At 44.2% G+C, this 26,452-nt stretch overlaps 1 protein-coding gene across 1 annotated transcript in view; it reads right to left on the bottom strand.

Annotated features, from left to right (window-relative positions):
- Positions 1-4,448: 4,448 nt before the first annotated feature.
- Positions 4,449-26,452, bottom strand: part of SLC16A2 (solute carrier family 16 member 2) — a 139,846-nt gene continuing 117,842 nt past the window's right edge. The window contains exons 2-6 of the mRNA XM_049644685.1: positions 18,098-18,242; positions 14,091-14,541; positions 12,950-13,093; positions 8,650-8,878; positions 4,449-7,021 (exon numbers count right to left, since the gene is read on the bottom strand). Coding sequence (XP_049500642.1) covers positions 6,801-7,021; positions 8,650-8,878; positions 12,950-13,093; positions 14,091-14,541; positions 18,098-18,242 — 1,190 coding nt within the window. The 3' untranslated portion in view covers positions 4,449-6,800. The remainder of the gene's footprint in view (positions 7,022-8,649; positions 8,879-12,949; positions 13,094-14,090; positions 14,542-18,097; positions 18,243-26,452) is intronic.

The following is a 26,452-nucleotide window of genomic DNA, read 5'->3' as shown; positions in this document are numbered from 1 at the left end:
CCTCTCTGAAGCTTAGCAAAGCACTGGAAGTCTAAAAGAGAGATATCCTTTGAGCTAGCTATGTTGACTACTTGGACACACAAATCCTTTCCCATAAAAGTAGGTCCACTCAGGAACTGTTCTTTCTCCACCCAATAACCAAATTAGACAGAGGGGCCTTTGCGGGGTCTCTGGGCATTAAACAAGGACCTGAATATTAGCCCTCAGTGGTAACAATTTTATTGAATAATAAGAGGACTGAGGGAGTAAGGCACAGGAGAACTCACTTTGGAGTTTTACCTCCATTTTGAGGCACAGAGTAACCCAGAAGACAGTGTTGTGTATTCCCAGGGAAAGGCAGATTAGGGACTCCTAATTATTCTTCCATACTCCTCTCTTCATTCCTCTCCCTCCATAGGGGAGGCTGGGGTGGGTGGATGGATGGGGGGTGCACAAGGACTCTGGCTCAGCTTCTGCAGCCTTCATGCCTCCATTTTGGGACTGTGGTGCCATTACTGCCCAGTTTTCCTTGGGGGACAGAGTGGGCCTGGGGGCAGCAGGTACTGACTCCAGGAGCAGCAAGCAGACTTTCTGAGAAGTCAGGGGGGAAATGAGAGATTCACTTATCTCCCTACTTTCTGTAAGGAAGGGTGGAAAGATCCTTGGAGAAGGGCTGGAAAACTGGCACTTAGTTCCTGTCAGGGCCTCCCTTTCCCCATCTGTAAAGCAGGTATAAGAGCAGCTGCCTCTCAGGGTTGCAGGGGGTGGATAAAATGTGATGAGGGATATTGGAGCACCTGTGAACTGTAAGTTGCCCACCCAAAGGTGAGGGCACCCTGTTATCACTGAAGGGAGTCTCTGTGTCCAGATATGCTGGGGGGAAGACCCTTGTGTTCATGGAGCCAAAGGAAGAAGGAAGTGTGTCTGTGCATGAGGGGTGGGGGTGGGGCGAATGAGGAGGCTAGTAGTTGAAAGATGTCTCACTGACAGGAGGAAACTGGCCTTTGCAAGGCTTTGAGGTAGATGGAACTGCAGGGCTGAGCATCCCAGAAGACTCCATCCTAGGGGAGGAAGAGTGTATGTGGCTGAGTGGGAGAGGGGAGTTGGAGTGGTTACCCTCTCCCTCTCTTCCACTCCCACTTGGGCAAATGGCTGAAGGAAGCAGGTTGATGGAGAGTAGGGTGGAGGAGTGTCGGATGGGGAGCAAATTGAGGAGGGGGCTCTTAGAGTCAATCTGGTCCGTTCATGTTTGGGGGAGGTTTCTCAAGCCTAGGAAATCCCACTAGTATACCTGTGTGAACCTAGGGCAGCTGGTGGGGGCTCACCTTCACCCTGAGTGGTATCCAGGGACCATGTGGTGAGGGAGCAGACCTGAGCTGGGAGCTCTCACCCACGTGGTTGCCCACCCCTCCCCAGGAGTTCTGGGGACAGCTATTATGGGGGACTCTTGGGATTGAGGAGTTGGTCAATTCTTTGGAAGAAGCAGCCTCATTGTGCTGACTTGCGTGGAGGAAGCGCCCCACAGGCCCTGCCCAGGGTTGGAGGCTGGAGAGGCAGGCGGAGGAGGATGGCTGCTCTGGACCCAAGCGTTTCCTGGAGGCGATTCCCACCCCCGGCCCCCGCATCTCTGAGAGCCCCTTGCGCAGAACCGCTTAGATCCTTCACCAGCTGCAGGCTGACTCTAACCTTGGGGCCTTGGGGCCAGATCAGGTAAGGGGAAGAGAGAAGAGGGTCTCAGGTAGGACAGAGTTGTCGCTGGTCCAGCCCGGATTGCCTCCAGGGCTCGGGACCAAGCGCTAGGTGGGGGCAGCGACACTGCAGTCCCCGGTGGTGGTGGTCTGGGCGGGGCAGTGGGGGCAGGGGGATGGAGGAGGAGCGCAGCCCGGGACACGCGGCGGTTGCGGTCTATTCATCTGGCTCTCTGAGCAGTTGGCAGGACCTGGCGCTGGGTTCTCTCGCCTTTCTTCCCGCCCCCTTCCCCTGGGCGGGCCTGATTCCCATCTGAGTATAGCAGGGTCAGATACATCTCTGTGGCGCGTCTCCCGGGTTCTTACCCTCCCCAGACGCAGAAGTGGATGGAGGGCCACAGGGTGGAGGAGGCAGGAACCTTGCCCTTTCCCGCCCAGTGTAGCCAGAGGACGGTGGCAGAACCAAGCGATGCCCGGGACCCGCGGGACCACAGCCCCATCTCTATCTCCAGGCACTCCCTGAGTGTAGGGTAGGCATGGAGACCTGGTGGGAAGGGATACCTGTTAGCACCCGCATTCCCGGATCCCAGGGCCCAGTCGTTTTGAAGGCAGTGTAACGTGGGTGTGCAGTGGGAAAAGGAGGGTAGCAATTGCCTGTCTCTAGTCTGTCATCCCTGAAGCAGGTATGGCTGGGGGCGCTCTACAGGTACTGTCAGTCTATGAGTCCTACTGGCCAGGCAAGAGTGCTGCTGGGCTAAGCTCTGACACTTGTTAGATGTGAGCAGTGGTTAATTTTATCTGGCTGGGCTCTGGCTTAGCAGGAAACCAATGCTGAGGAGCGAATAGTTCTCCCAGGTGGCTTTGGCCAGGTGGAGGCCAGACAGTAAGGTGGAAATGCTGGGGCCTCCATCCTGGAAGGGCCATGGTGGTTCCTATTCCCATCCCAAAGCTCTGAGGTCTGTAAGCTGTGGGGCTGTTGGGATCCAGAAGAGAAAAATGTATCTCAGAAAAAAGATATTATAAATTCCTTTTTGTGTTTTTCTCTTTGTTTTCTCCACCTCTGCTTCTTTCATTGTGAAATCCCTGAGTTCTAGCAGAATGCCTGACATATAGCAGGTCCCTAGAAAATATTTCTGAATGACTTGAAAATCAGTCATAGAACTCTGCTTCTGGTGACCACTAGGGAGAGCTGGAAGGCAGGAATTGAAGAGCCTTCTGAAGCAAAACCTCCTCAACCCTTTGCAGGAGTGGTATCTAATCCCTTTCCTTATGCCTCTGGAGTCTCCTGTACATTTCAGCTCATTAAAATTTCAAAACTCCCTTCAAGGGTTCTGGTTCAAACCAGCATCCACCCTATCTAGGTGCCAGCTGTCAGACATCAGGGATTTGCTGGGGGGCACCTGTAATCCCTGTCAGCTGGCCTGTTCTGTTGCTGTGAAGAAGTGGCAGGCAGCTGCTGGCTCCCTCTTCAGACCTGAAAAGGCCCTGGAGGAAAGCATGTGCTCATAAAATTTATGGGATTCCACAGCTTTGAAATCTAATGATCTGAGTGATCAAACACAGAGTGGGGCCTTGGGGCTACTGGAGGAGGGGATAGAGGAGGCAGTATAACTTGGGTGGGAGAGCCTGGGGCCAGGCAGCAGGACAGAGTAATTAGTCTCAGTGGGAGGAGATGAGGAGTCTGGCAGCCTATGGATGTCAGCACTAAGTCAGGGGAGAAATGAAAATTGCCAAGAGCTGAATGGTAAACCACCCTCTTTCAGAGGAAACCATCCCCCTCTCATTACCCCTCCCCTGTTCAGTGTATGGCCACAGAGAGATGGACTTTATTTGTACCTCTTGGGTTACTGGAGATGGAAGAGCAGTAAGTGGGGCCAGCTTTCCAAGGGCAAGGCTGCGTGAAGGTCTTGAGTGCTTAGGAAGAGAGAACACCAAATGTATGTGTTGGTTGAGGGTGAGGGTAATCTTGAAAAGACGTGATATGCTAAAATCAAACTGTTCAGATTTCATTTTTGCTTGGAGCTGGTCCTTTTGACATCCTTTGGGAAATGAGCTCACTACATAAGTTGTTAAATGAAGTACACAAATTATTTCCCCCTTCTTGAGTTCATTTCCTCATCTGTAAAATAAGGGATTTGGACTGGACTGGAAGTCAATTACCTGAATCCAGGTCTCAGTATGCTCTGTCACTGATGAACTATGTGAACTTGCTCAGTCCCTTACTATCTCTAGGCCTCAGGTTTCCTCACTTAAATTCAATGCAGAACGTGGACAAGGGAGACTCAAGTTACTCCCATCTTTTGTCATTGTTGTAGGTCTCTCTTTTGCATCACCCTCAATTCCAGGGTCTGTTGCTGTTCTGGCTGTGTAACCCAGCTATACCAGTCCCTTCAGGTTCTCCATCAATAACAAGGGAGAGGATTAAATTGGATTGTTGCTAAGGTCTATGTCCATTTTCAACATGGCATGTAAGTCCCAAGGCGGTGGCCTTGGTGGGGCCTCCACTGAGCCTCAGCCACTAATTGTGCTCTCATTTTGTAAAGTGACTGCTTTTCTACTTTAGAGCTCCTAAAAATCTAATCCTGAATAGATTAGATTAGATTAGATTAGAATCCACCCAGCTCCAAACCCCCTATATAGCTCCTTTTCCAATTTCTGCTCTCACAGAGAGTATAGACCCTGGCAGAAATTTTATTTGAAATGAAATTTCAGTTCTGAAGCCAAACTTCTTGCTGTTAAGAGTATTTCACCCTTGTAGGCAACACACATACCAAATCTAGATTTTTAGATCTGTTTATTTTGTTCCAACCTTTTGAGGATTTAAATGTCCCAGATCTCAAGCTCCCAAATTTTGTTCGTTTTCCTAGATTTAATTGTGGTGCATTAGAGGCTGCATCCTACCGAAATATTAATACTGAGCTGCTTTCACCAACCGGCATTCTCTCCAAAACACACAAGCTCACACATGTACATGCACATATGTGGAAGAAATAAACTGATATCCCACTATGTCATGTGACAACTGATAGGGCAGATTTGCGACCTGTGAATGTCTTTCCTTCATCTGGAGAGAAGTAGTTGGCAGCCTGATTTTTAAGAGCTATCTTCACCTTGAGCAACAAAAGGTGCTCACCTCAAGGCCTTCACCTTGAAGCCCTACAGAACTTCCCTCTAGTGACTTGGTGGGGGAAGGACAGGAAGAATGAGAGCAGGGGTTTGTTGCTCCAACATTTTCAGTGGTCAGTTACAAGGCTTCTGGGGCCCAGCTCCCCCTGTTCCACTGCTTTTGGAGCCAACAGGATAGTAATTAGGCCCCTTCCTATCCACAGGTCTAAGAGCCAGTGGGTTTTCCTTTGGGGGGTTGATAAAAGCTGGACTAGGACCAACGGAGGGGATACAGGACTTTGGACTTGAATGAGGCCATCATAGGCCCACCATGCCACAGCTGCCTGTTTGTAGCGGAAAATGTTATGGGTGGGGACCACTGTTTTCTTTGGAGCTCCTCACAGGCAACCTCATCCTTCTGTCCCTGGGATGGCCCTGTCTTAGGGTGGCAAGTCACTGTTAGCTCTAAGTAACAGCCAAGGATGCCTGACAAGAAGGTGATGAAAAATTAGAGTAACAGGAGCACAACAGACAAATGCCCAGAATAGGGAGAAAGAGACACAAAGAGACCAAGTAAGGAGAGAAACTGAGCTCCTAAGGGCGTGAGTTGTGCTAGCTTGGACACAGCCTGGCTGGGAATGCTCTTCAGCAAGAGTGTTGCCCAGAATCTGGGCATAGGGGAACATCTGGCACCTATTTCAGAGAGATTAAGATGGTCCAGATGCTACCTTTCCTGGCACCTTTAATGCCTGCTAAGCAGAATGGCTCAGAATGCCCAGCATGAGAGACACATTCAGTGATAAAGGCTAGGAAGCTTCCCTCTTCCTAAGAGAAATTGTTCAACACTACATGCAGCTGCTGCCTCTACCCTTGGGGGATCCAGGTTGGGAATGGGATTTTCCCTAAAACAGTCCCTTTCCTGCCCTGACCCAGATGGTAATATTAACCTATAATGAATAATGAGAGATGGAGGAGTTGGTCCTTTGCCAGGTCAATAACTATTGCCCCTCCCCCAATCATGCCCTCCCCAATCATCAGTCCTCCTCTGCATGCTGAGATGAAAGGAATTTCTTCACATTTTGACAGATGAATATAAGGATGGGGAGCTGGTAGTGCCTGCAAGTTACTGCACTGGCCTGGAGAATCTGTAAAAATCAGTGAGTGGAGCTTTATGGTGTTTAAGATCCCTTTCCCTATGTGATATTCTACTCTTCCAGTTTATAATTATAGAAGCTTTAGCCAAAAAGTAAGATGTGGCTCAGCCTGAGATGAGTGGAATTAATGACATGTTAGGGGTGGGCTGGGCCAAGGTGAGGCTGATTGGCACAAGCTCTAGATCCCTCCTGTCTTCAAGCACCCATGCATCTATGACAGTCATAAAAAGAAATAGAGGGGGAAGAGAAGGGAGAAGAAGCAGTAAAGGAAAGAAATGAAGGGAAGAAAGAAGCAGACTGTTAACCAACTGTATGATGGGGAAACTATTTGTACACTTGTAAAGTGATGTCACCCACAGCTCTTGGGAAGCCACAGCCCTCAGAGGCTCTGAGATTAAGCAAGGCTCATTGTCTGATTTTACCTCTCTGCCCTTTCTCTTCCCCTTTACCAATGGTTTCCAAGGACAGATGACAAGGAAATCCTGAGCACACAGAGGCTTGGGTCTTCCCACCAGGCTCCGAGGGACACAGTAGCACCTTTGGAAGTTGCTTTTAGTGGGTGACTAGCAATCTGGGGCCAGGAGGTACCATCTCCAGGTGTTAGAAAGTGTATGGAGATGTTCCAAAGGCCAGGGGGATCCCAAGCTTTTCTAGCTCCTGGGAGAAGGACCCTGGCAAATTTAAAGGCATTAACATGGAGAATTTGGTTAATGAGTTTAACAGGAGCTTTGGCTCCAAGGGGATGGTCAGGTGTCTGAACTGCTGTGTGTGCATGTTTGAGAACAAGTGTGCTGATGGCAAAAATGTAAAAGCTGAGCAGGGTGGAGTGAAGGGAAAGGGTTGGGGAGAAGCACACAATGGCAAGGAAAACACATTAGATTGGTTCCTCAGGGATGGGGGAGCCAGGCAGCAGCTCCCCATTAGGGTCTGCATCAGGGGCCAACATTTTATCCTTGCTGGAATCCCTTTGCTCTTTCTTGAACATCCTTTGATGCATCAGAGGGACGAAGAATAGGATTATAGCCCCAATGATTGGGGGCACACCAGCAAAGTAGAAGGCCACATGGTAGTCCCCAAAACAGTTGCGGAGGAGGCCTGAAATAAGAGAGACAAGTCAAGTTCAGCTTTGCCCTTTTGCCCAAAGGTGCTATCTGCCTCTTTTAGGGGCCATCACAATGCCTATCCAGTGGATCTTGGCCTGCACTACCTTTACCCAGGATCCCCTCAATTTAAACATTCGCAATGAAAAAAATAAAACCTCTGTTACAAATTCAGGTGGCTCCTCTCTGAGGTAATGGAGTTGCAGGCCCTTGAGGTTAATGATTATTATGAAAGAGGCTAATGAAGCTTCTCTTAAAGTTCTCCATTTTTTACTTTCATGAAGCTACAGCTTGACTTCCAGTCACTCCTAGGTATGGAGTTAGGAGGGAAGCTAGTCCAAAAGGGTTCCACAGAAGATGGCCAAGTCTTGACTTGATTTATAGTGATATACCCTCCACCCCCAACTTAGGCTAGAGTGTTCTTATGGAACAATTCAGCTAAGTTTCTATTTTCTCTTTCTCTGAGGTGCCCTTTCTCTGAAGTTCCCATTCACCCTAAGGAAAGGCTGTTTGTATATCCTTCATCCGGTTATAGATATGGTGGCCCCTCTGGGTTTCTATAAGTTGCTAATAACATGGATATGTTTGGCATGGTATGCAAGTATTCCCCTACTTACCTTCAGAATCTAACATGGGGCACCTCACAGGAAAGATGATCACAGAAACACTACTGAGGAAAGGAAAATATGCCCTTGGGCTGCTTAGATGGTAAGCAAAATGGAAAGAGATGTGGATTCTGGGATCCACCTCTGGGACTGGGGGCTGGGTAGAGGCTCCCCTCCTTCAGTGAGCCCCATGGCTGTTGCACAAGGGCCTGGGTGGAAGCTTTTGTCACTGTCACACAGCATGACATGCCCTTACAACACCTTGCACACAATTGGTGTTCAAGGGATATTTGTTGAGTTAGCCCAGTTGGCTAGCCTAGGAAGGCTAACCCACAAATCAATATTTGCATTAAATCCTAAAGAAAAGAAATGGAGTTCTCTTTTCATTGGTTTTCCTTGTTTCCTATGTCCCCTGGGGTATCAACAATGCTCTTTTGGGAGAGTGGAGAAGGAAACTGAGAATACTGAAAGACAGCAAGCCAACACTTTGCCTACTACCTGCTAGAAGTAAGCCTCACTGGCCCAGTCCTAGGATTTGGCTTTAATCAAAGTCTCTTCTACAGGCTTAGTTCAGAAGCCAATAGAGAAGGAGGGGGAGTATCTCTAAGTCTTAATGAAGCCAAGGTCCACTTTCTCTTCTCTTTCTGCCCAACTACCTTGCAAATAATAACTTGCTTATAAAGAGGAAGAGAGAAGACACTGAACCAATAGAATGATCAAAAAGCCAAACCCATTTCTCTCTTTACCCTCCTGGAATCATCCAGGCTGTCTAAAATAAACCCCACTGAAACAGATAGAGAGCCATGAACAGCCCGTTCCCAAAAAATGAATCCATGTACATATACTGTAGTTAACCTCTTCCACTAATAGAGGTAAGAGGTTTCATACACTTTGACAAGGCTGCTTAAATAGAGAATAAGAGTAAAAAAAGGACTTACAGCAGAGGTATTCAGGATTGCTAGGGCCCAGGGAAGACAGGACTCCCACACTCATGCCCTCCCTGTAGTATCAGCCTCACCTGCAATGGGGGGCCCAGCAATCATCGGCAGGGCCATCATGCCAAGGAGGTAGCCAATTGCCTGTGAGGCCTGCATTGGGCCCACCAGCTCAAATGCGATGGGGGCCATGATGGTGATGAAGAAGCCATCACACAGGCCCAGGAAGAGGCAAACAACGATGAGGCCCCCAAAGCCCCGGCACAGGGGAATCATCATGGACATCAGGCCCAGGAGCAGGAAGGAGATGACCTGGAGGAGCAAGGACCTTAAGTCATGTTGTGCTTGTCAGTCAAGACCACATAGCAAATCATATCTCCTTTCTCAGGGTTTCATTTCTACCATCTATAAAATAGGACAGGGAGTGTCAACAGAGAAAACAGTTGGGCTAAATACTTACGTAGGCCCTTTCTAAGTCCTGCACTGAAAGATTCAAAGTTTTTAAGAAAGATTCAAAGTTTTTAAGTTTTTAATCCTACTTAACTGTGATTCCATCAACATTTTTTAAAAAGGTAAGGGGCATGGCCCCACCCTTAAGAAGTTGTCTTTTCACTGGACTCTAAGCTAAAAGAAATTGCTGTTGTTCTGATCTTGTGTTTGGCTGCCCAGGTATTAGGGTCTGGGATCAGATCATGCTGGTGTTCTCAGATCCAAGTAAGGTCTGAGAAGAGGAAGAGAAGGAAATGAGGATAACTTGAATGATGATTAGATGGGGGCATGAATGGAAGGCAGAGCTTTGAAATAAGCTGAAATAAGAAAGGACGCAGTGCTCATTTATTGGGTGGCCACTTTTAGAAAACACCTTGGCGGGGCGCCTGGGTGGCTCAGTCGGTTAAGCGGCCGACTTCGGCTCAGGTCACAATCTCGCAGTCCCTGAGTTCGAGCCCCGCGTCGGGCTCTGGGCTGACGGCTCAGAGCCTGGAGCCTGCTTCCGATTCTGTGTCTCCCTCTCTCTCTGCCCCTCCCCCATTCATGCTCTGTCTCTCTCGGTCTCAAAAATAAATAAACGTTAAAAAAAATTAAAAAAAAAAAGAAAGAAAACACCTTGGCATGAAGAAGACCATTGGGAGGTTCACCCAGGTTCCTTATGATTTAGGACATGAGACACACCACCCATCTCAGCATGGCTGTGGGGTCCTCTGGACTTGGTTGGGTACCATGCAAAGACAAAAAAGGGGACTTTAAGGAGATCCAAGACACTAGGAGGGGGTCTAGGGAGCTGAAACAAGTTCAGGGGCACTGACTAGCCACTGGGCTTTCTTTGGGCTGAGCAAAATGATTCTAAAACAAAGAAGCTGCCTTTCCAGAGGCTGGTTTTTCCCACTCAAAAGAGAGAAGAGCAACTGGAAACACAGTTGGTCTTTTGATTAAGGTCATCTGCAACCTGTGTCAGTGAGCCAGACTGAAGACCTGGGCTGCAGGCAGGGAAATAAACCCCCTCCTCTCACCCACTGTAGCCAGCAGAGCCAGGTCATCCCAGGGTCAGGGGTAAGACCTGATCTGTTTACCAAAGCCTTAACAGGACCCAGGATTTTCTAATGCTTCACACAGGAGGGTAAACTTACCAAGGAAGTGTAAGTGACCACAGAGTAAGGGTAAATAACCAAATCACCACATGGATGGGATAGGAGGGTCAAGGCTGTTTCAAGCCCTAAAGATTTTGTGTTGTACTGGCAGTGGGTTTGTTAGGTTGATTGGTTGGTTTTCAGAGAGGATAAGAAATGTCCTGGACATGTCATGTGAGGAAATCTCTTTGCTAGAAAACTTTTTGAACTTTGCCTAGGCTGTTTTGGGATAGCTAGGTGGAATCTAGGAATAAGAACCCTGATATTCCAGCTCGTCCTCTAGGAGATTCATGCACAACTAGAAGATAAAACCAGATCCACCTATCAACCAAGCCCTAATGGTATGGCAACTAAGAGTTAATAGCGTTATACAATACAGAGGATCCCATTAACTGATTTCTGTCATCTCCAATTACTACTTATTGTATCTAGCTGCTGCTTAACATCCTCCATGAGCCCTTGAAAAGTTCAGAAATTAAAAATCTCTCTTTAAACTGAGAATCAGACCTCAAGAATTGGCCTAAAGTGAGGCTGTCCTGCAGGCTGTCACCATTTCTTTTCTAACAGACTGTCAAGGGGAAGTCTGTATATCAGATACATGTGCCTGTCTTTTCCAATAGTAGGAACTACAGGGTCTAGTGGGTATCTCTTCAGAACCTGAAGTTATGTACACTCCTTTCCTCTCCCAAGCCTATACTCCTGTATCTGACCCAGGGAGAAAGGGAGGAAAATTCCTGTGATGGAGTATCTTGAGCAGCTCAAGAGAAGTTTATCCATTGTCTTGTGTTCTTAGCCTGAGACACTTGCCAGAAAGATGAGTTTGGATTCATCTTTCCCTTTCTAAGCCTCAGTTCCTCAATTTGTAAAATGAGGCAGTTGGACTATAATTGATAAAGATATATTTCAGCTATAACATTCTAAGATTATTTTATATTACTCTAAGTGGCAAAGTTGGATCAAGTAAGACTGGAAAAGGGGAGAGAATGTTGGGTGGGTAGGGGAAGTGATCAGCAGAAGCACTGGGTCCTAAGCCTAGTTCTGCTTCTGACTAGTTAATGCCTCCACCTCCCTTGGAACTTTACACAATAGATAGCAAAAGCTGCTTGGGCCCTACTTCTCTCCTAGGGACTGTAATGAGAAATGAGCTATATGGCTAGATAGGGGCTGCTCTTTTCCTCAAGATAAAGTCCTGGCCCAATGCCAGCACTGTTAGCATCTTGGAGCTGCTGATACTGACAGGGAAGACCTACAGGGGTGGCATGTGGAAGAAGCTGAAAAAGACATACATTCTCCTATACAAAAAGCCACCCAGATAAGGCAATTCCTGATATTTGCCCTGGAATTCAAAATTTCATAACTGGTTTATCTCAATCACAGTCTTTTGAGTTGACTTTGGTCAAGTTACTTATCTCTAGGACATGGCTCTACCACCCATCACTTAGTATAAAGTGAAATATGAGAAAAGTGCTACATATGAATTCAACTTTGCCATGACTGTCTGTATGAGTCTTTCTCTCAGTTTCTGTGTAATGAGAGGTTGGACTGGATAAACCACAAGGTCACCCCCAGCTCTGACAAAGAAGATTCACCAGCTTTTGCAAATCTAACACAGAGTTAAACACAACAGAAATCCTTAATCATATTCTTGTCTAAGACATCTTAGAATATTTAGGAAAACACTTGAAGCTGTCAGAAGACAGAGAAATCCCTACTATGAGAATAGTCAGGGCCCCTTGGAAGTGCTTTTAGGGCTTCTCCAGGAGAGTCAGAACTCAGCCACCTTCTTAATGGATTATTTGTGACCACATGTTTTGAAGGGCTGATGTTGTCCCTTCACAGGGTTCCACATTGGTGGAAAACATTGTGGTAAACCAAGCTGCAGGAGCAAAAAGCATGAGCAAGGGTCAGAGAGGCAGTAGTGCTGCCAGGTAGACAAAGACAGACAGCTTGAGCAGTAGTCCCAAGCCAGACCAGAGCTCAGTTCACACAGAAACTGCCCACAATATGATGCACTGTGTTACTGTCGAAAGGATTAAAATCTTGCATGGCTATAACAGTTTTTTACTTCCCAAATCCTGGTTACACCTATATTTCTTTTGATACTCCTCTGTAAGGTAAGATAGGAAGGGCAAGAATTATTCTTATTGTACAAATGAGGAAAGTGAGGCCCAGAGAGGGGAAGTAAGGTTGTGTTTTCTGGCACTATTTTTGCGTCCATCAAGAGGATAATATTTGAGAGCCAATGCTTGGTGCAAGTAACTCTGGAAATGTAAGAAGTGATTGACTTGGTCCTGCTGGCTTAGAGGAGAGAAACACTGGGCCACAGAGTACTATAGATGCCCAAGACCTTCCAAGAGAGTATGGAGTAGCAAGGAGATCAGTCCTCAATGGGGGTCAGCATCTAACTCCTAGCCTCAGGTTTCCTATTTCAGATGGATGAACCATTATTAATAAATGCTTTCTTGTAAGTGTTCTTATAGGTTCGATTTACACAGTGCTCTCACTGGATCCTTACTCCATATTGATGAAGGAGGCAGAACAAAGATGACTGTCTTCATTTGAAAGCCAAGCAAACTGAGGCTTGGGGAATTTGATTGACTTTCCCATGCTGAACAACAAAGTTGTGTCAGAGCTGGGGCCCAGGGCATAGTAATGATACGACCTACCATTCTATCCCAAAGGCTGGGGGTAACCTAGCATCTGTGGCAGGCTTTTCCTCCCCACACCACTCTGATCAGGGCAAGGTGGTAACACTCACCTGCAAGTAGATCTTCTTAAGTCCAGGAATGGAGTCACTGACACGGCCCGACACAAGACGCCCAAGGCCTGAGGTAGCCCCAATACACACCAAGAGCACCCAGGTCTGCTTGATTTCCAAGAATTCCTCTTCCACATATTTCATCTGAAAAGCATAACACCAGGACCCCCAAGGACAGGGGGAAGAAAAGGAGCTGACTGGTTAACTGTTGGTATATCCAGAACCCCCTACTGCTTGCTTTCCTGGACCACAGCAAGCTCCCTTCCCTTCAACCCCCTCCTTTGTAGCCCTAGACCCAGAACAAGGTTTCTGGCTACTTCTAATTGCTTAAAAGGCTTCATATCCCTTGGATTTTTGGATTCTGGGCTTCTGAGCAACAGCTAAAGGGAGTGGGTATCTCCAAGCCCTGGCTTGAAGGACAGAATACAGCCTTAACAACTAAGAAAACCCAAGGGCTCCCCCCAAATCTCCCCATTCCCTGACCAATAATTGATACCCTGGGGCAACAGCAGGTCACCAGGGGAGAGGACTAACTTCCATGTAAAATTTCCAGACATGTGTTTTAAGAAACACAAGATCTATGGAAGATAATATCTGGACTATAACCAACAGTTCTATGGCAGTATAATTTGGGTGGATAATGGTTAAATGAAGCTAAGTGGGTTTCTTTTACTGCTTGATTTTTTGGTACCTTTAAAAGATTGTGACAATATGAAGCTAGAGAGACTGATTGTACGTTGTTTCCTAAACAAATCATTTGACCACAAAGACCAGCATTCCACAGAACACACTCTTAGAAAACCCTGCCCTTGGGTCATCTCAGCCAGTCTTCTCAATCCCAATGATGCTTATCTTCTCTTGAAAATCTATCTAGATTTATCAAGGAGGAAAGATCTATCTAGATTTATCAAGGGGGAAACAGGCATGGACTTTCCCTTTATGAATTCTACCCATTTCCCATTGAGATCTTCCCTCAGTCTGTGTTCTTTCCCACTTTGGGTCTCTTCAAACACTGTTTGGTCTCTTTTTCCGAAGGTCCCAGATCTGCCCTTCTAGTGTCCTCCACCTCTATTCTCTGGACTTCAGGCAGGCCAAGGGCAGCTTCTTAGAGGTAAGTTGGGCCCACCCTAATATTCCTTACCAGGTGTACATAGGGAACGAAGTAGCCGAGGGCAGCAGCAGCAATCCCGAAGGCCCAGATGCGGTAGGTACGTTGGCGGAACACTCGCATGTTGAAGTACTTTCTAAGCTGAGCCAGGATGCGTTGGCACAGGGTGTGGACACCTCTCTTGTTTGGGGTGTCCTGAGAACTGGGTAGGAGTGGCCGGTAGGTGAGTGAAAGCAGGGTAAGAATAAACATGAAGGTACTCAGCACCTGGAAGGTTTGGGCGAGCTTGATCTTAGCCCCCAGTGTTTTGATGAGAAGAGGAAAGGATATGGAGAAGATGCTACTTCCAGCAGACACCACACCATTGGCCAAACCCAGGCGGCGTTGGAAGTAGTGGCCGAGGATGACGAGAGATGGCTGAAAGGCGAAGGAACAGCCACAACCAAAGAGAATCCCATAGGTGAAATAACGCAGGCTTAATGAGCTGTGGGAGAAACACCAAGAACTATTCTCAGCAGCCTGACCAGGAATCTGTCTGCCCTTTCCCTTCACCCTCCTGAGACCTGCATACCCCCACCCTTAACCCACAGCCCCACTTACCACTTACCCTCAGAAAAGACAAGGAACAGGACTTAATAATAATGCAGATAGGGAGACAGAGGCTCAGAGAACTAATTCACCCAATGTAGCATAACAGGATCAGGAAACTTGGACTTGACTCTTGGTCTGTATGACTCTAGTTTGAATCATAGTACCCAATCAGAGAGAATCATTCAAAAGAATGCCAGAATCAACCTATGCAATGGCTGGATAAGAGACTATAAGGAGTAAGACAGGGCCTTAGAACAGTTTCACCTACTGCTCACCTAGACACCATGGGTAGGCTGATAGCCAAAGCTTTATCCCAAGTAACAAAAGTCTGCAAGAAGCCAAGATCCTGGAAAGTCAAGATCCTCCATGGGACTCTACTACCTTTTTCCATGGTAGGGGCCCTTAATATTTCAGAAAATGGCTGAGAGACACCTTATCTCCAACCCTGCCCAAGGTCTGGATATCCCATGACCCTTTACTATAGGTCCTAGATGATCTCCCTGGGGATCCTGAAGTAAGGAGTCCCTTTAACTTCCAGAGCCTTGTTCCTGTTGCTGGACATGATATGGATTAGCCTCTCAGAGTAGCCTAGTTGCTTGATGGGAAGTGGAGCCTCAAAGAAGTTGTGGGCCTGGCCATGTAAGATAGGTTCTGGCTTAAAACTCTTATGTTCTGCTGTGGCCATCAGCCTCTGTAACAGAAGGCAAAGTTTCAAAAGAGTAAAGGCCATGGGAAGGTTACCTTGGCCAGCCATCTGCCCTTAGATAATATTCGCACAAGCTAATGAGGAATTTTGTTTTCTTTTTGAAGACTCCACATATTTTACAACAGTTCTTATCTGACCACTTAATTAACTAATACTCTCCATGGTCAAGCGGTTGGTCCCTGTAGATGGACCCAGTCCTTATACTAAAGCACTAGGTCTATGCTGCAGAGATGATGTATTAACACTCAACAGTTGTAAGACAACTGCATCATCATTGCTTTTCTTTGTTTTTAAGTTTTTATTTAAATTCCAATTAACATAGTATAATATTAGTTTTGGGTGTACAATATAGTGATTCAACACTTCCATATAACACCCAATGCTCATAACAACAAGTGCATTCCTTAATCATCACCTATTTAACTGATCCCCTGAACAACTTCTCCTCTAGTAACCATCAATTTGGTCTCTGTAGTTTAGAGTCTGTTTCTTGGTTTGCCTCTCTCCCTCTTTTTTCCCACCTTTGCTCATTTTTTTTGTTGTTGTTTCTTAAATTCCACATATGGGTGAAATCATATGGTATTTGTCTTTCTCTGACTGACTTATTTCACTTAGCATAGTATTCTCTAGTTCCAACCGTGTCATTACAAATGGCAAGGTTGCTTCTCATCTGCTTACATTCACTGGATATGAGCAAAAGCTTTGGTTTCAAAAGTGTTGCCTCCACTTGGTACACATAGCTAAACTAACTGCTCCTCTTCTGTCAGATTTTTTGGGATTGGCTTGGTCTGGGGACCTTGTGTAAGGGAGAGGAGTTAGGAAGGTCTAAAGTAGACCTTCAAGGAGAGGGCAAGTGGGGGCAAAACATGGGATTTGGTTCAAAGTGCTATCTGATGGATCTGTTTCTATCTGGGCCTCAAGGAAGGAAGGAAGCCCCTGAATAGGCTTGACAAGGCATCTCCAGCCCTGACTGCACTCTGTCCCACCTCATGTCATCCAATGGAACTCAGAGCCCGAATTCAGACAACAGGAGGGATGACTTGGAGCTCTAGTCACAAGCAGAACCACTTTCCCAACAGACATGAAGCCATTCAGAAAGTTTCTTGGCTCTAAAGATGTTATTACAGAAAAGGCAAAGGGGGTGGGGAAGGGCTTAGGGGCTGGAAAACAGAATGCCTACTCCAATGTGCCTAAAGAAGAATGCCAGAAAAAAATACATCTAAGCTCCTTCCCCTCCTGTAACCGAGCTCACGTGTATTGGAAGAGAAATGGGATCCGTATGTTGCTAATTTGTTTATACTTTGCTCAGCTCAACCTTAAAAAACAGACCTCTGCTGTGTAGTGCCGAGACTGGAGCCACTTCTGAGGCCTAGCTCCTTCCCTCAAGGGGCTAGGCACCAGCTTACTGAGGGCAAATGAGGCCAACAACCAGAGGGTTCCTGAAAGGGCTTGGAGCTGCTGCCATAGGAGGGCTGAGCACATTCCAAGCAGAACATGGTTTTCCCCTCCTCTGTCCCAATTGGATGGGATGAAGCCAAGAAATCATTGTAGGTCATATACAAGCTCTGCTGGAGGGTAGGCTGAGTAGCCAGAAATGCTCAAGTCATAAGGAAAGCTGGATCCCCCTCAGAGGGCCCAGTTGTGGCAGAACACAATTATCATTCTCCACTCTGAGTGGAACCTTAGGCCTAGAGAGCATAACCATAGTCCTTCTCTGGTGAGCCAAGCTCAGAAAACAAGTCTCTGACAAGTAACCCATGTCTCCAGGCCAGCATTTTCATACACCAGCCCAGGAAGATTGGAAGTAGGAGGTATAACAACTTCCAAAGCATCTTTGGCTGAAAGCCAACAGACTTCTTTAGGAATCCCATATTCCTCAGGGCATGGTGGAGGGTTTTTACTTCTCCCCTCGCCTGCAGACATGATCCTGCAGGATTGGCAGAAAGAAACCAGAACATTAACTTATAGCCTGCTTCTTGCCTGATACTACCAAGTTTTGCCAGTAGGACCAACTGCACTGTAGTTTGAGGTTAGCTTAGGCCTAGCTGGGTAGCTGGGTGCTAGGTCTATACCCCAGTGGGGGATGCTGCTAAACATCCTTTCTTATGCCCAATACATTATTTTTTTTTCTTTCCCAAATTATCCATACATTGGCAGCCAAAAATACCTGGAAAGGAGCCAGAAATGCTGAACAGCCTTGGGCTCAGCTGACTTCTTTTTCAATATAAGATTCCCTCAGGAATCCTGTAATGGTAGGTGTTTCACATGGATTCACTCCAGAAGCTCATTTCCAGGAAGGCAAGTGAGGTCATGCATTGTGTGGCACATGGAAGAGGGAATAGAATGGCAGAGCTGGAAGAGACCTGAAAAGACCATCTGGTCTAACTCCCTCACATTACAGATATAGAAACTGAGGCCCAGATATGGGAATGGTACTAATATATTGTTCCATAGCCATTTAGTGGCCAAAAGTGGACTTAGGCCCAGTTTCATGAACTCTCAAGCTTAGGCTCCACCCACCACTTTGGAACTCTTGGGTCCTCTTTTGGGGATATTATATATCAATGTGTCCTGGAGAACCTACCTAGATGAATCCCATTGTACAATGATTCTCAGGAGCAGAGTCTTGAGAACTCTACATGGAAAGGACCACAGAGGATTCTTCAATGAGTATCCCTAGTTGAAGCCCAGAAAGAAGCCTACCTTCAGCCTTGGGCAAATGGCCAGCAACTCCTAGCCTTACCTGGTGAAGGAGCTGGTATGGAGGCCTATGAAAGCGACAGCAGCCCCTGCAGTTGCTGTGATTCGGCAGCCCAAACGATCAGTGAATATACTCACAATGGGAGAACAGAAGAAGATCATGCCCATTGAGAGGGCTCCTACCCAGGCTGCAGAGAAAAGAAGCACAAAGACAACTTAACTTAATGTGGTACCTGGTGGTGCAGTTGGTATCTCAGTTCTTCTCTGACCTTTCACAGGGGTCATTGCATTTGCCTCATTGCCATCCTTCTAGTCCCTAATGGTCAGAGAAGTTAGGTGATTTTCAAAGCACTTGTAGCAGGGCAATGTGGGAACCAGGAGTCTAGTTAATAAACATACCCAGAGTTTCAGAGCTGGGGCAGAGGGCCTTTAGAGATCATCAAGTCTATGGTGGGACCTTCTAGCTAGCCACCACATGGCTGCACTCCATTTCTCCACCACTTTGGTCAAACACTTTGGTATGACCATATGACTGAATTCTGACCAATACAGTGTGGATAAAAGTGATACACACCACTTCCAGGCCTGGACCATAAAAAAACTCCCATGATATTTCTGCTTTCCTGTGAGCTACAACTGCAAAGTCATCTTGCAAGCCATGTATTAAGACTGGAAGAACTGCCATCAGTTCTGTCTGGGTCCCTAGATAATTACATGGAGCAAAGTTCTCTCTCTAATCTGGAACCCCTTCCATGAATATTGCATAGGAAATAAACAGGGGTGTCTGGGTGGCTCAGTTGGTTAAGTGTCTGACTTAGGCTCAGGTCATGATCTCATGGTCCATGAGTTTGAGCCCTGCATCAGGCTCTGTGCTGATAGCTCAGAGCCTGGAGCCTGATTCAGATTCTGTGTTTCCCTCGCTCTCTGTCCCTCCCCCACTCATGCTCTCTCTCTTTCTGTCTCAAAAATAAACATTAAAATTTTTTTAAATAAAAAATTTAAAAAAAGAAACAAACTTCTTGTCACTGAATTTTTGAGGGCCATTTGTTACAGCAATGAAACCAACATAAACTAAAACAAAGAGATTCCTCCACTACCATTTTACTGATAAAGAAATAGGTCCATAAATGTGAAGGGACTTGCCAAAAAGCACACAGCAAGTTAGTGGCAGAGCTGGGACTCAAACCCAATTCTCCTTATTCCTAGTCCAAAGTTCATTGTATTATGTCTTCTATGGGGATGAATGAAGCTTCCCATAATTGGAGGTGTGCAAGCAGATGCTAGATATAAAACAGGGGATTTAAGAATTGGTATCATATTTGGACTAGCCAGCATTTTAGGCCCTTCTGGGCATGCTGAGCCAAATTTATAGCCTTGAGCATTGTTCCACTTGGCTTCAGGGCCAAGGAGTATGGGAATTAATTAAGCCTTGAGGAGCTAAAGTAAGGCTTGTGTTGGGCATTGGAACAGTCCTGTAAAGATGCTAAGACTAAGGAGCAGGGAAGTCCACAAAGGCCTACTCAAATTGTATGAGGACATAGGGCAGATTTAGGAGCCACCCAGAGATTTCTAAGGACACTGTGCAAGAGGTCATGCAACCCTCATGCTGAAATCCTTCATCAGAGCCCATGTTTGGCAAATCCCTGACTCTAAGCTCAAATAAAAAGAGTTTATTATGTTTATAAATGCTCTTAAGTGTCCATAACAATCCTCAACAGGAAGGAAGAAATTTACCCTTTTACTTAGATTCTTCTAGTCCATTTCCCTTTGCTTAGCCCTTAGAAAGCTCAAGTTTTTTTTTTTTTCTTTTAAAGCTGTTATCAAGTTTCTTCTTTGGCCTCTTTTCTAGTCTAAGTAATATTAGTTTCCTTAACTTTTTCCCTTAGCTTCTATTTCTAACTCTGTAATTACTTTCAGAGCTCTCATCTGACCGTTTTCCAAATCATCATCATCATCATCATCATCATCTAAAAGCATTCACTGAGGGGAGCCTGGGTGACTCAGTCAGTTGAGCACCCAACTCTTGACTTTGGCTCAGGTCATGATCCCAGGGTTGTGGAATTGAGCCCTGCATTGGGCTCTGCACTGGGTATGGAGCCTGCTTGATTCTCTCTTCCTCTTCCCCTCTCCCCAACTCTCTCTCTCTCTCTCTCTCAAAACAAAAAACAAAAAAACAACCATTCATTATCACCTGAGCATGGTGCCAGGCCAGCTTCTGGCTCTCTTCAGTTGTATAACCCCAAGTCAGTCAGAGAAGTGCAGTCTGAGTTTGGTCAGGGCTAGTCCACCACTTGTGTCTCTTATCTCAGTGCCTAATTGGTTGCTCAGATTTCCATTGGGAATCTTTGCTTTCCAGGGCGCTAACGTGAGTCCTAGCTGCCTGGCTTCAAAAGTACCGGCCTGGGACAGCAGGAAACCTGAAGTCTCTCATCACAATTTTACCTCTTGCTGTGCAATTTCACTTCTTATCAGCTGTGGGACCTTGAGCAAGTCACACAGCACTTCTCTAATCCTCAGTTTTCTCATCTGTAAAATAAGGATTAAAATTCCCGATGTGCCTTCCTCCAAGTTTTCTTTTTTTTAATGCTTACTTATTCTTTTTTTTCAATATATGAAATTTATTGTCAAATTGGTTTCCATACAACACCCAGTGCTCATCCCAAAATATGTCCTCTTCAATACCCATCACCCACCCTCCCCTCCCTCCCACCCCCATCAACCCTCAGTTTTTTCTCAGATTTTAAGAGTCTCTTATGCTTTGGCTCTCTCCCACTCTAACCTCTTTTTTTTCCCTTCCCCTCCTCCATGTGTTTCTGTTAAGTTTCTCAGGATCCACATAAGAGTGAAAACATATGGTATCTGTCTTTCTCTGTATGGCTTATTTCACTTAGCATATCTACCCTATGACCCAGCAGTAACACTGCTAGGAATTTACCCAAGGGATACAGGAGTACTGATGCATAGGAGCACTTGTACCCCAATGTTTGTAGCAGCACTCTCAACAATAGCCAAATTATGGAAAGAGCCTAAATGTCCATCAACTGATGAATGGATAAAGAAATTGTGGTTTATATACACAATGGAGTACTACGTGGCAATGAGAAAGAATGAAATATGGCCCTTTGTAGCAACGTGGATGGAACTGGAGAGTGTTATGCTAAATGCTTATTTATTCTTGAGAGAGAGAGACAGAGCACAAACAGGGGAGGGGCAGAGAAAGAGGGAGTCACAGAATCTGAAGCAGGCTCCAGGTTCCAGGCTGTCAGCACAGAGCCCAACACAGGGCTTGAACCCACGAACTGTGAGATCATGACCTGAGCCAAAGTTGGGCACTTAACCGACTGAGCCACCCAGGCGTCCCCAAGTTTTCTTTTAAATAATAATCAGACGTGGGGCACCTGGATGGCTCAGTCGGTTGAGCATCCAACTTCAACTCGGGTCATGATCTGATGTTTTGTGGGTTCGAGCCCCGCAACGGGCTCTGTGCTGACAGCTCAGAGCCTGGAGCCTGCTTTGGATTCTGTGTCTCCCTCTCTCGCTGCCCCTCCCTTGCTCATGCTCCGTCTCTCTTTCTCTCTCTCAAAAATAAACGAATATTAACAAAAATAAATAATAATCAGAGATAATCATATTTAAGAGAGCTTTATAAATACCAATAATCACACCATATACAAAAATTAATACAAATGGATCATAGGCTTATATGTAAAACTTAAAACTAAAAAACTTACAGAACAAAGTACAGGAGAAAATCTTTCTGACCTTTAATTAGGCAAAGATTTCACAGATATTAACAAAAAGTATGATCCATAAAAGAAAAACATTGATATATCAGACTTTATCAAAGTTTAAAACTTCTGATAAATACTGTTATCAAAGTGTAAAAAGCAAGCCACAGGCTGGGGAAAATATTTACAGCACATAGGTCTGATAAGAGACTGGTATCCAGAACACAGTGTTGACTCTCACAACTCAACAATAAAGCAAGCAATCCAGGTTAAAACATGAGGGAAAGATTTGAAAAGACATTTCACACATATAAACACACACACACACACACACACACACACACACTGAATGTCAATTAAGCACGTGAAAATATGCTCAATATCATTAATCATTCAAGAAATGCATATTAAAGCCACAGTGAGATACTGCTACATACACACTAAAAAGGCTTTTAAGAAATTGCAATACCTAGTACTGGGGAGGATGTAGAGGAACTGGAAATCTCATGCACTGCTGGTGGGAATGCAAAATGGTATACCAACTTTGGAAAACAGTTTGGCAGATTCTTATAAAGTTAAACATGCAATTGCCACATGAGCTTGAAATACCACTCCTAGGTATTTACCCAAAATAAATGAAAACTTATGTCCCCAGAGAAACCTATGCCTAGATGTTTATGGTAGCCTTTTTTATAACTGCCAAAACTTGGCAATAACTCAAAATGTACTTCAACTGGTAAATGGATAAATAAGTGGGTAATACATTAATACAGTGGAATACAATTTTGCAATAAACAGGAATGAACTACTGATACCAGTACCAACTTCAACAATTCTCAAAGACATTACAGTAAGTGAAAGAAGCTAGACACAAATGATTTTATTTACATAAAATTCTGGAAAAGACAAAATTATGGGGACAGAAAAACAGATCAGTGGGTACCAGGAGGAAGGATGGGTGTAGGGAGAGGATTCATTACAGGAGAGCAGGAGGGAACTTTCTGTAGTGATGAAATGTTATATATCTTAACGTAGTCATGATATTCTTTTGTCAAAATTCATAGAACTGAGCACATAAAAAGAGTGAATATTACCATATGTAAATTATAGCTCAATAAATCTGATGTTATAAAAAAAAAGAGAGGGGGCAGGGAAGTAGAAAGTGCCAACGGGAGGTCTCATTTATGATGTATGTATTTTATTCTGGCAGGATTTTCCCAAAAAATCATAGTTCAAGTATATTGTCAAAGAGGAAAAAATTATGTATAGTCACCAAATCATCTTGCTGACATTTAATCAACTAGAACTCACCATTATTCACCATTGTTTGACCTTTCTGAATATTTACAGTACAACTAAAACTGATGATTGGGCTTGAAGGTAACTTTTGTACAAAGAAAATTTAAATTATATTTGATATATAATTTTTTGGTTAATGACATGTATCCATAATTATGGTATCATACAGAATATTTTCACTACAAATCCTGTACTCCACCTATTCATCCTGCCTCACCCTTCCAACCTCTGGCAACCACTGACCTTTTTACTGTCTTCATAGTTTTGCATTTTCCAGAATGTTATATAGTTGGAGTCATATAGTGTGTAGCCTTTTCAGATCGGCTTCTTTCACTTAGCAATTTGCATTTAAGCTTCCTCCATGTCTTTTCATGGCTTAATAGCTCATTTCTTTTTAGCACTGAATAACATTCCATTGTCTGGATGTACCAAAGTTTATCAACTCACCTACAGAAGGACAACTTGCTTGCTTCCACATTTTGGCAATTATGAATAAATCTGCTATAAACATTTGTGTGCAAATTTTTGTGTAGACAAACATTTTTGACATATTTGGTTAAATACTAGGGAACACAATTGCTAGATCATGTTCAATTTTTTTAATGTTTATTTTTGAGAGAGAGACAGAGCATGAGTGGGTGAGAGGCAGAGAGTGAGGGAGATACAGAATCCAAAGCAGGCTCCAAGCTCTGTGTCAGCACAGAGCCCGATGTGGGGCTTGAACCCATGAACTGTGAGATCATGACCTATGCTGAAGTCAGATACTTAACCGACTGAACCACCCAGGTGTCCCTATCCAGTACTATTTTAAATAAGAGCAGTGGGAATGAAAAAAAGAATGGTGAGAATGGACATCCCTGTCTTCTTCCTGACCATAGAGGAAAAAATTTCACTTTTTCCCCATTGAGGATTATGTTAGCTGTGGGGTTTTCATATATGACCTTTGTTATGTTAAGATATGCTCCCTCTAAATCTACTTTGTTGAGGGTTTTTATCATGAATGGATGTTGTACTTTATCAAATGCGATTTCTGCATCTATTAAAATCATCACATGGTACTTATCCTTTCTTTTATTAATGTGCTGTATCACGTTGATGTGTGAATATTGACCCACCTTTGAAACCCAGAAATAAATCCCACTTCGTCATGGTGAATGATTCCTTCAATGTTGTTGGATTTAGTTTGCTAGTATTTTATTGAGGATTTTTGCACCCATGTTCAGGGATATTGGCCTGTAGTTCTCTTTTTTATCCATGTCTTTATATGATTTTGGTATCAGGTAATGCTGGCCTCATGGAATAAATTTAGAAGTTTTATTTCCGGTTCTATTTTTTGGAATAGTTTGAGAAGAACATGTATTAACTCTTCTTTAAATGTTTGGTAGAATTCACCTGTGAAAACATCTGGTCCTGGACTTTTGTTTGTTAAGAGATTTTGATGACTGATTCAATTTCTTTTCAGGTTTTGGTTTCTTCAAGTTTTTTTTTCTTCCTCTTTCAGCTTTGGTAGTTTATATGTTCCTAGGAATTTATCCATTTCTTTCAGGTTGTTTAATTTGTCGGCATACAGTTTTTCATAATATTCTTTTATAATTGTTTGGATTTCTGTGTTGTTGGTTGTTCTTTCTCCTCTCTCATTTGTGATCTTATTAATTTGGGTCCTTTCTCTTTTCTTTTTTGATAAGTCTTGCTAGGGGTTTATCAATTTTAGCAGTGTTTTCAAAGAACCAGCTCCTTTTTTCTTTGACCTGTTCTATTGTTTTCTTAGTCTCTTTATCATTTATTTTTGCTCTCGTATTTATTATTTCCTTCCTTCTGCTGCCTTTAGACTTCATTTAATGTTATTTTTCTAGCTTCTTTAGGTGTAAGGTTAGATTATTTATTTGAGAATTTTCTTGTTTCTTGTTGTAGGCCTGTATTGCTATACACTTCCCTCTTAGGACCACTTTTGCTACATCCCAAAGGTTTTGGACCATTTTGTTTTCCTTTTCATTTGTTTCCATGTATCTTTTAATTTCTTCTTTGATTTCCTGGTTGATACATTCATTGTTTAGTAGCATATTGTTTAACCACCATGTATTTATGGTCTTTCCAGATTTTTCTTGTGGTTCTAGAAGTCACCGTGTTGTGGTCAGAAAAGTTGCATGGTGCAACTTCAATCTTCTTATATTTTTTGAAACCTGTCTTGGGGCCTAATATGTGATCTATTCTGGATAATGTTCCATATGCACTTGAAAAAAAATGTGTGTTCTGCTGTTTTAGGATGAAAGGTTCTGAATGCATCTGTTAAATCCATCTGGTCCAGTGTGTCATTTCAAACCATTTTTTCCTTGTTTATTTTCTGTTTAGATGATCTGTCCTTTGAGGTATGTGGGGTATTAAAGTCCCCTATAATTTTTGATTATCAATTAGTTCTTTTGTGTTTCTCATTAGTTGTTTTATATATTTGAGTGCTCCATGTGGGTGCATAAATATTTACAGTTGTTAGATCTTTTTGGATTGTCCACTTTATGATGACATAGTGTCCTTCTCTGTCTCTTGATACAGTCTTTGTTTTAATGCTACTTTTCTTTGTATTAAGTTTATTTATTTTGAGAAAGAGTGTGAGTTGGGAAGGGCAGAGAGAGAAGGAGAGAGAGAATCTCAAGCAGGCTCCATGCTGTCAGTGTGGAGCCCTGACAGAGCTCGATCCCATGAACCATGAGATCATGACCTGAGTTGAAATCGAGTCGGGCATTTAACCAACAGAGCCACCCAGGTGCTCCTTACATTCTTTCTTTTAAAGCCTAGTTTATTAGATATAAGTATTGCTATTCTGGCTTTCTTTTAACCTCCTTTCATTTGATTAATTTTTCTCTATCCCCTCACTTTCATTCTGCAGGTGTCTTTAGCTCTGAAATGAGTCTCTTGTAGGCAGTGTAGAGATGGTCTTTTTTTTTTAATCCATTCTGACACCTTATGTCTTTTGATTTAAGTGTTTAGTCCACTTGCATCCACAGTAATTATTGATAGATACATATTTATTGCCATTTTATTACTTGTTTTCTTGTTTTTTTTTTTCCCTAAGATTTTCTCTGATCCTTTCTTGCCTTTGTCACTTTTGGTCTTTCTTTTACCTTCAAAGAGTCCCCTTTAATATTTCTTGCATGACTGGTTTAGTGGTCACAAACTCTTTTAGCTTTTGTTTATGTGGGAGACTCTTTATCTCTCCTCTTCTGGATGATATCCTTGCTGGATAGAGTATTTTTGGCTGCAGATTTTTCCCATTCAGCATTTCGAATATATCATGTCACTCCCTTCTGACTTGCCAAGAGTCTATTGAGAAGTCCCTAGCTAGCCTTATGGGTTCTCTGTTGTAAATTAAGGCCTTT

The sequence above is a fragment of the Panthera uncia genome, chromosome X (genome assembly GCF_023721935.1).
Source record: "Panthera uncia isolate 11264 chromosome X, Puncia_PCG_1.0, whole genome shotgun sequence".
Taxonomy (NCBI): Eukaryota; Metazoa; Chordata; class Mammalia; order Carnivora; family Felidae; genus Panthera; species Panthera uncia.
The sequence above is the reverse complement of the archived record's forward strand: the minus strand, read 5'-3'. Positions and strand labels throughout refer to the sequence as shown.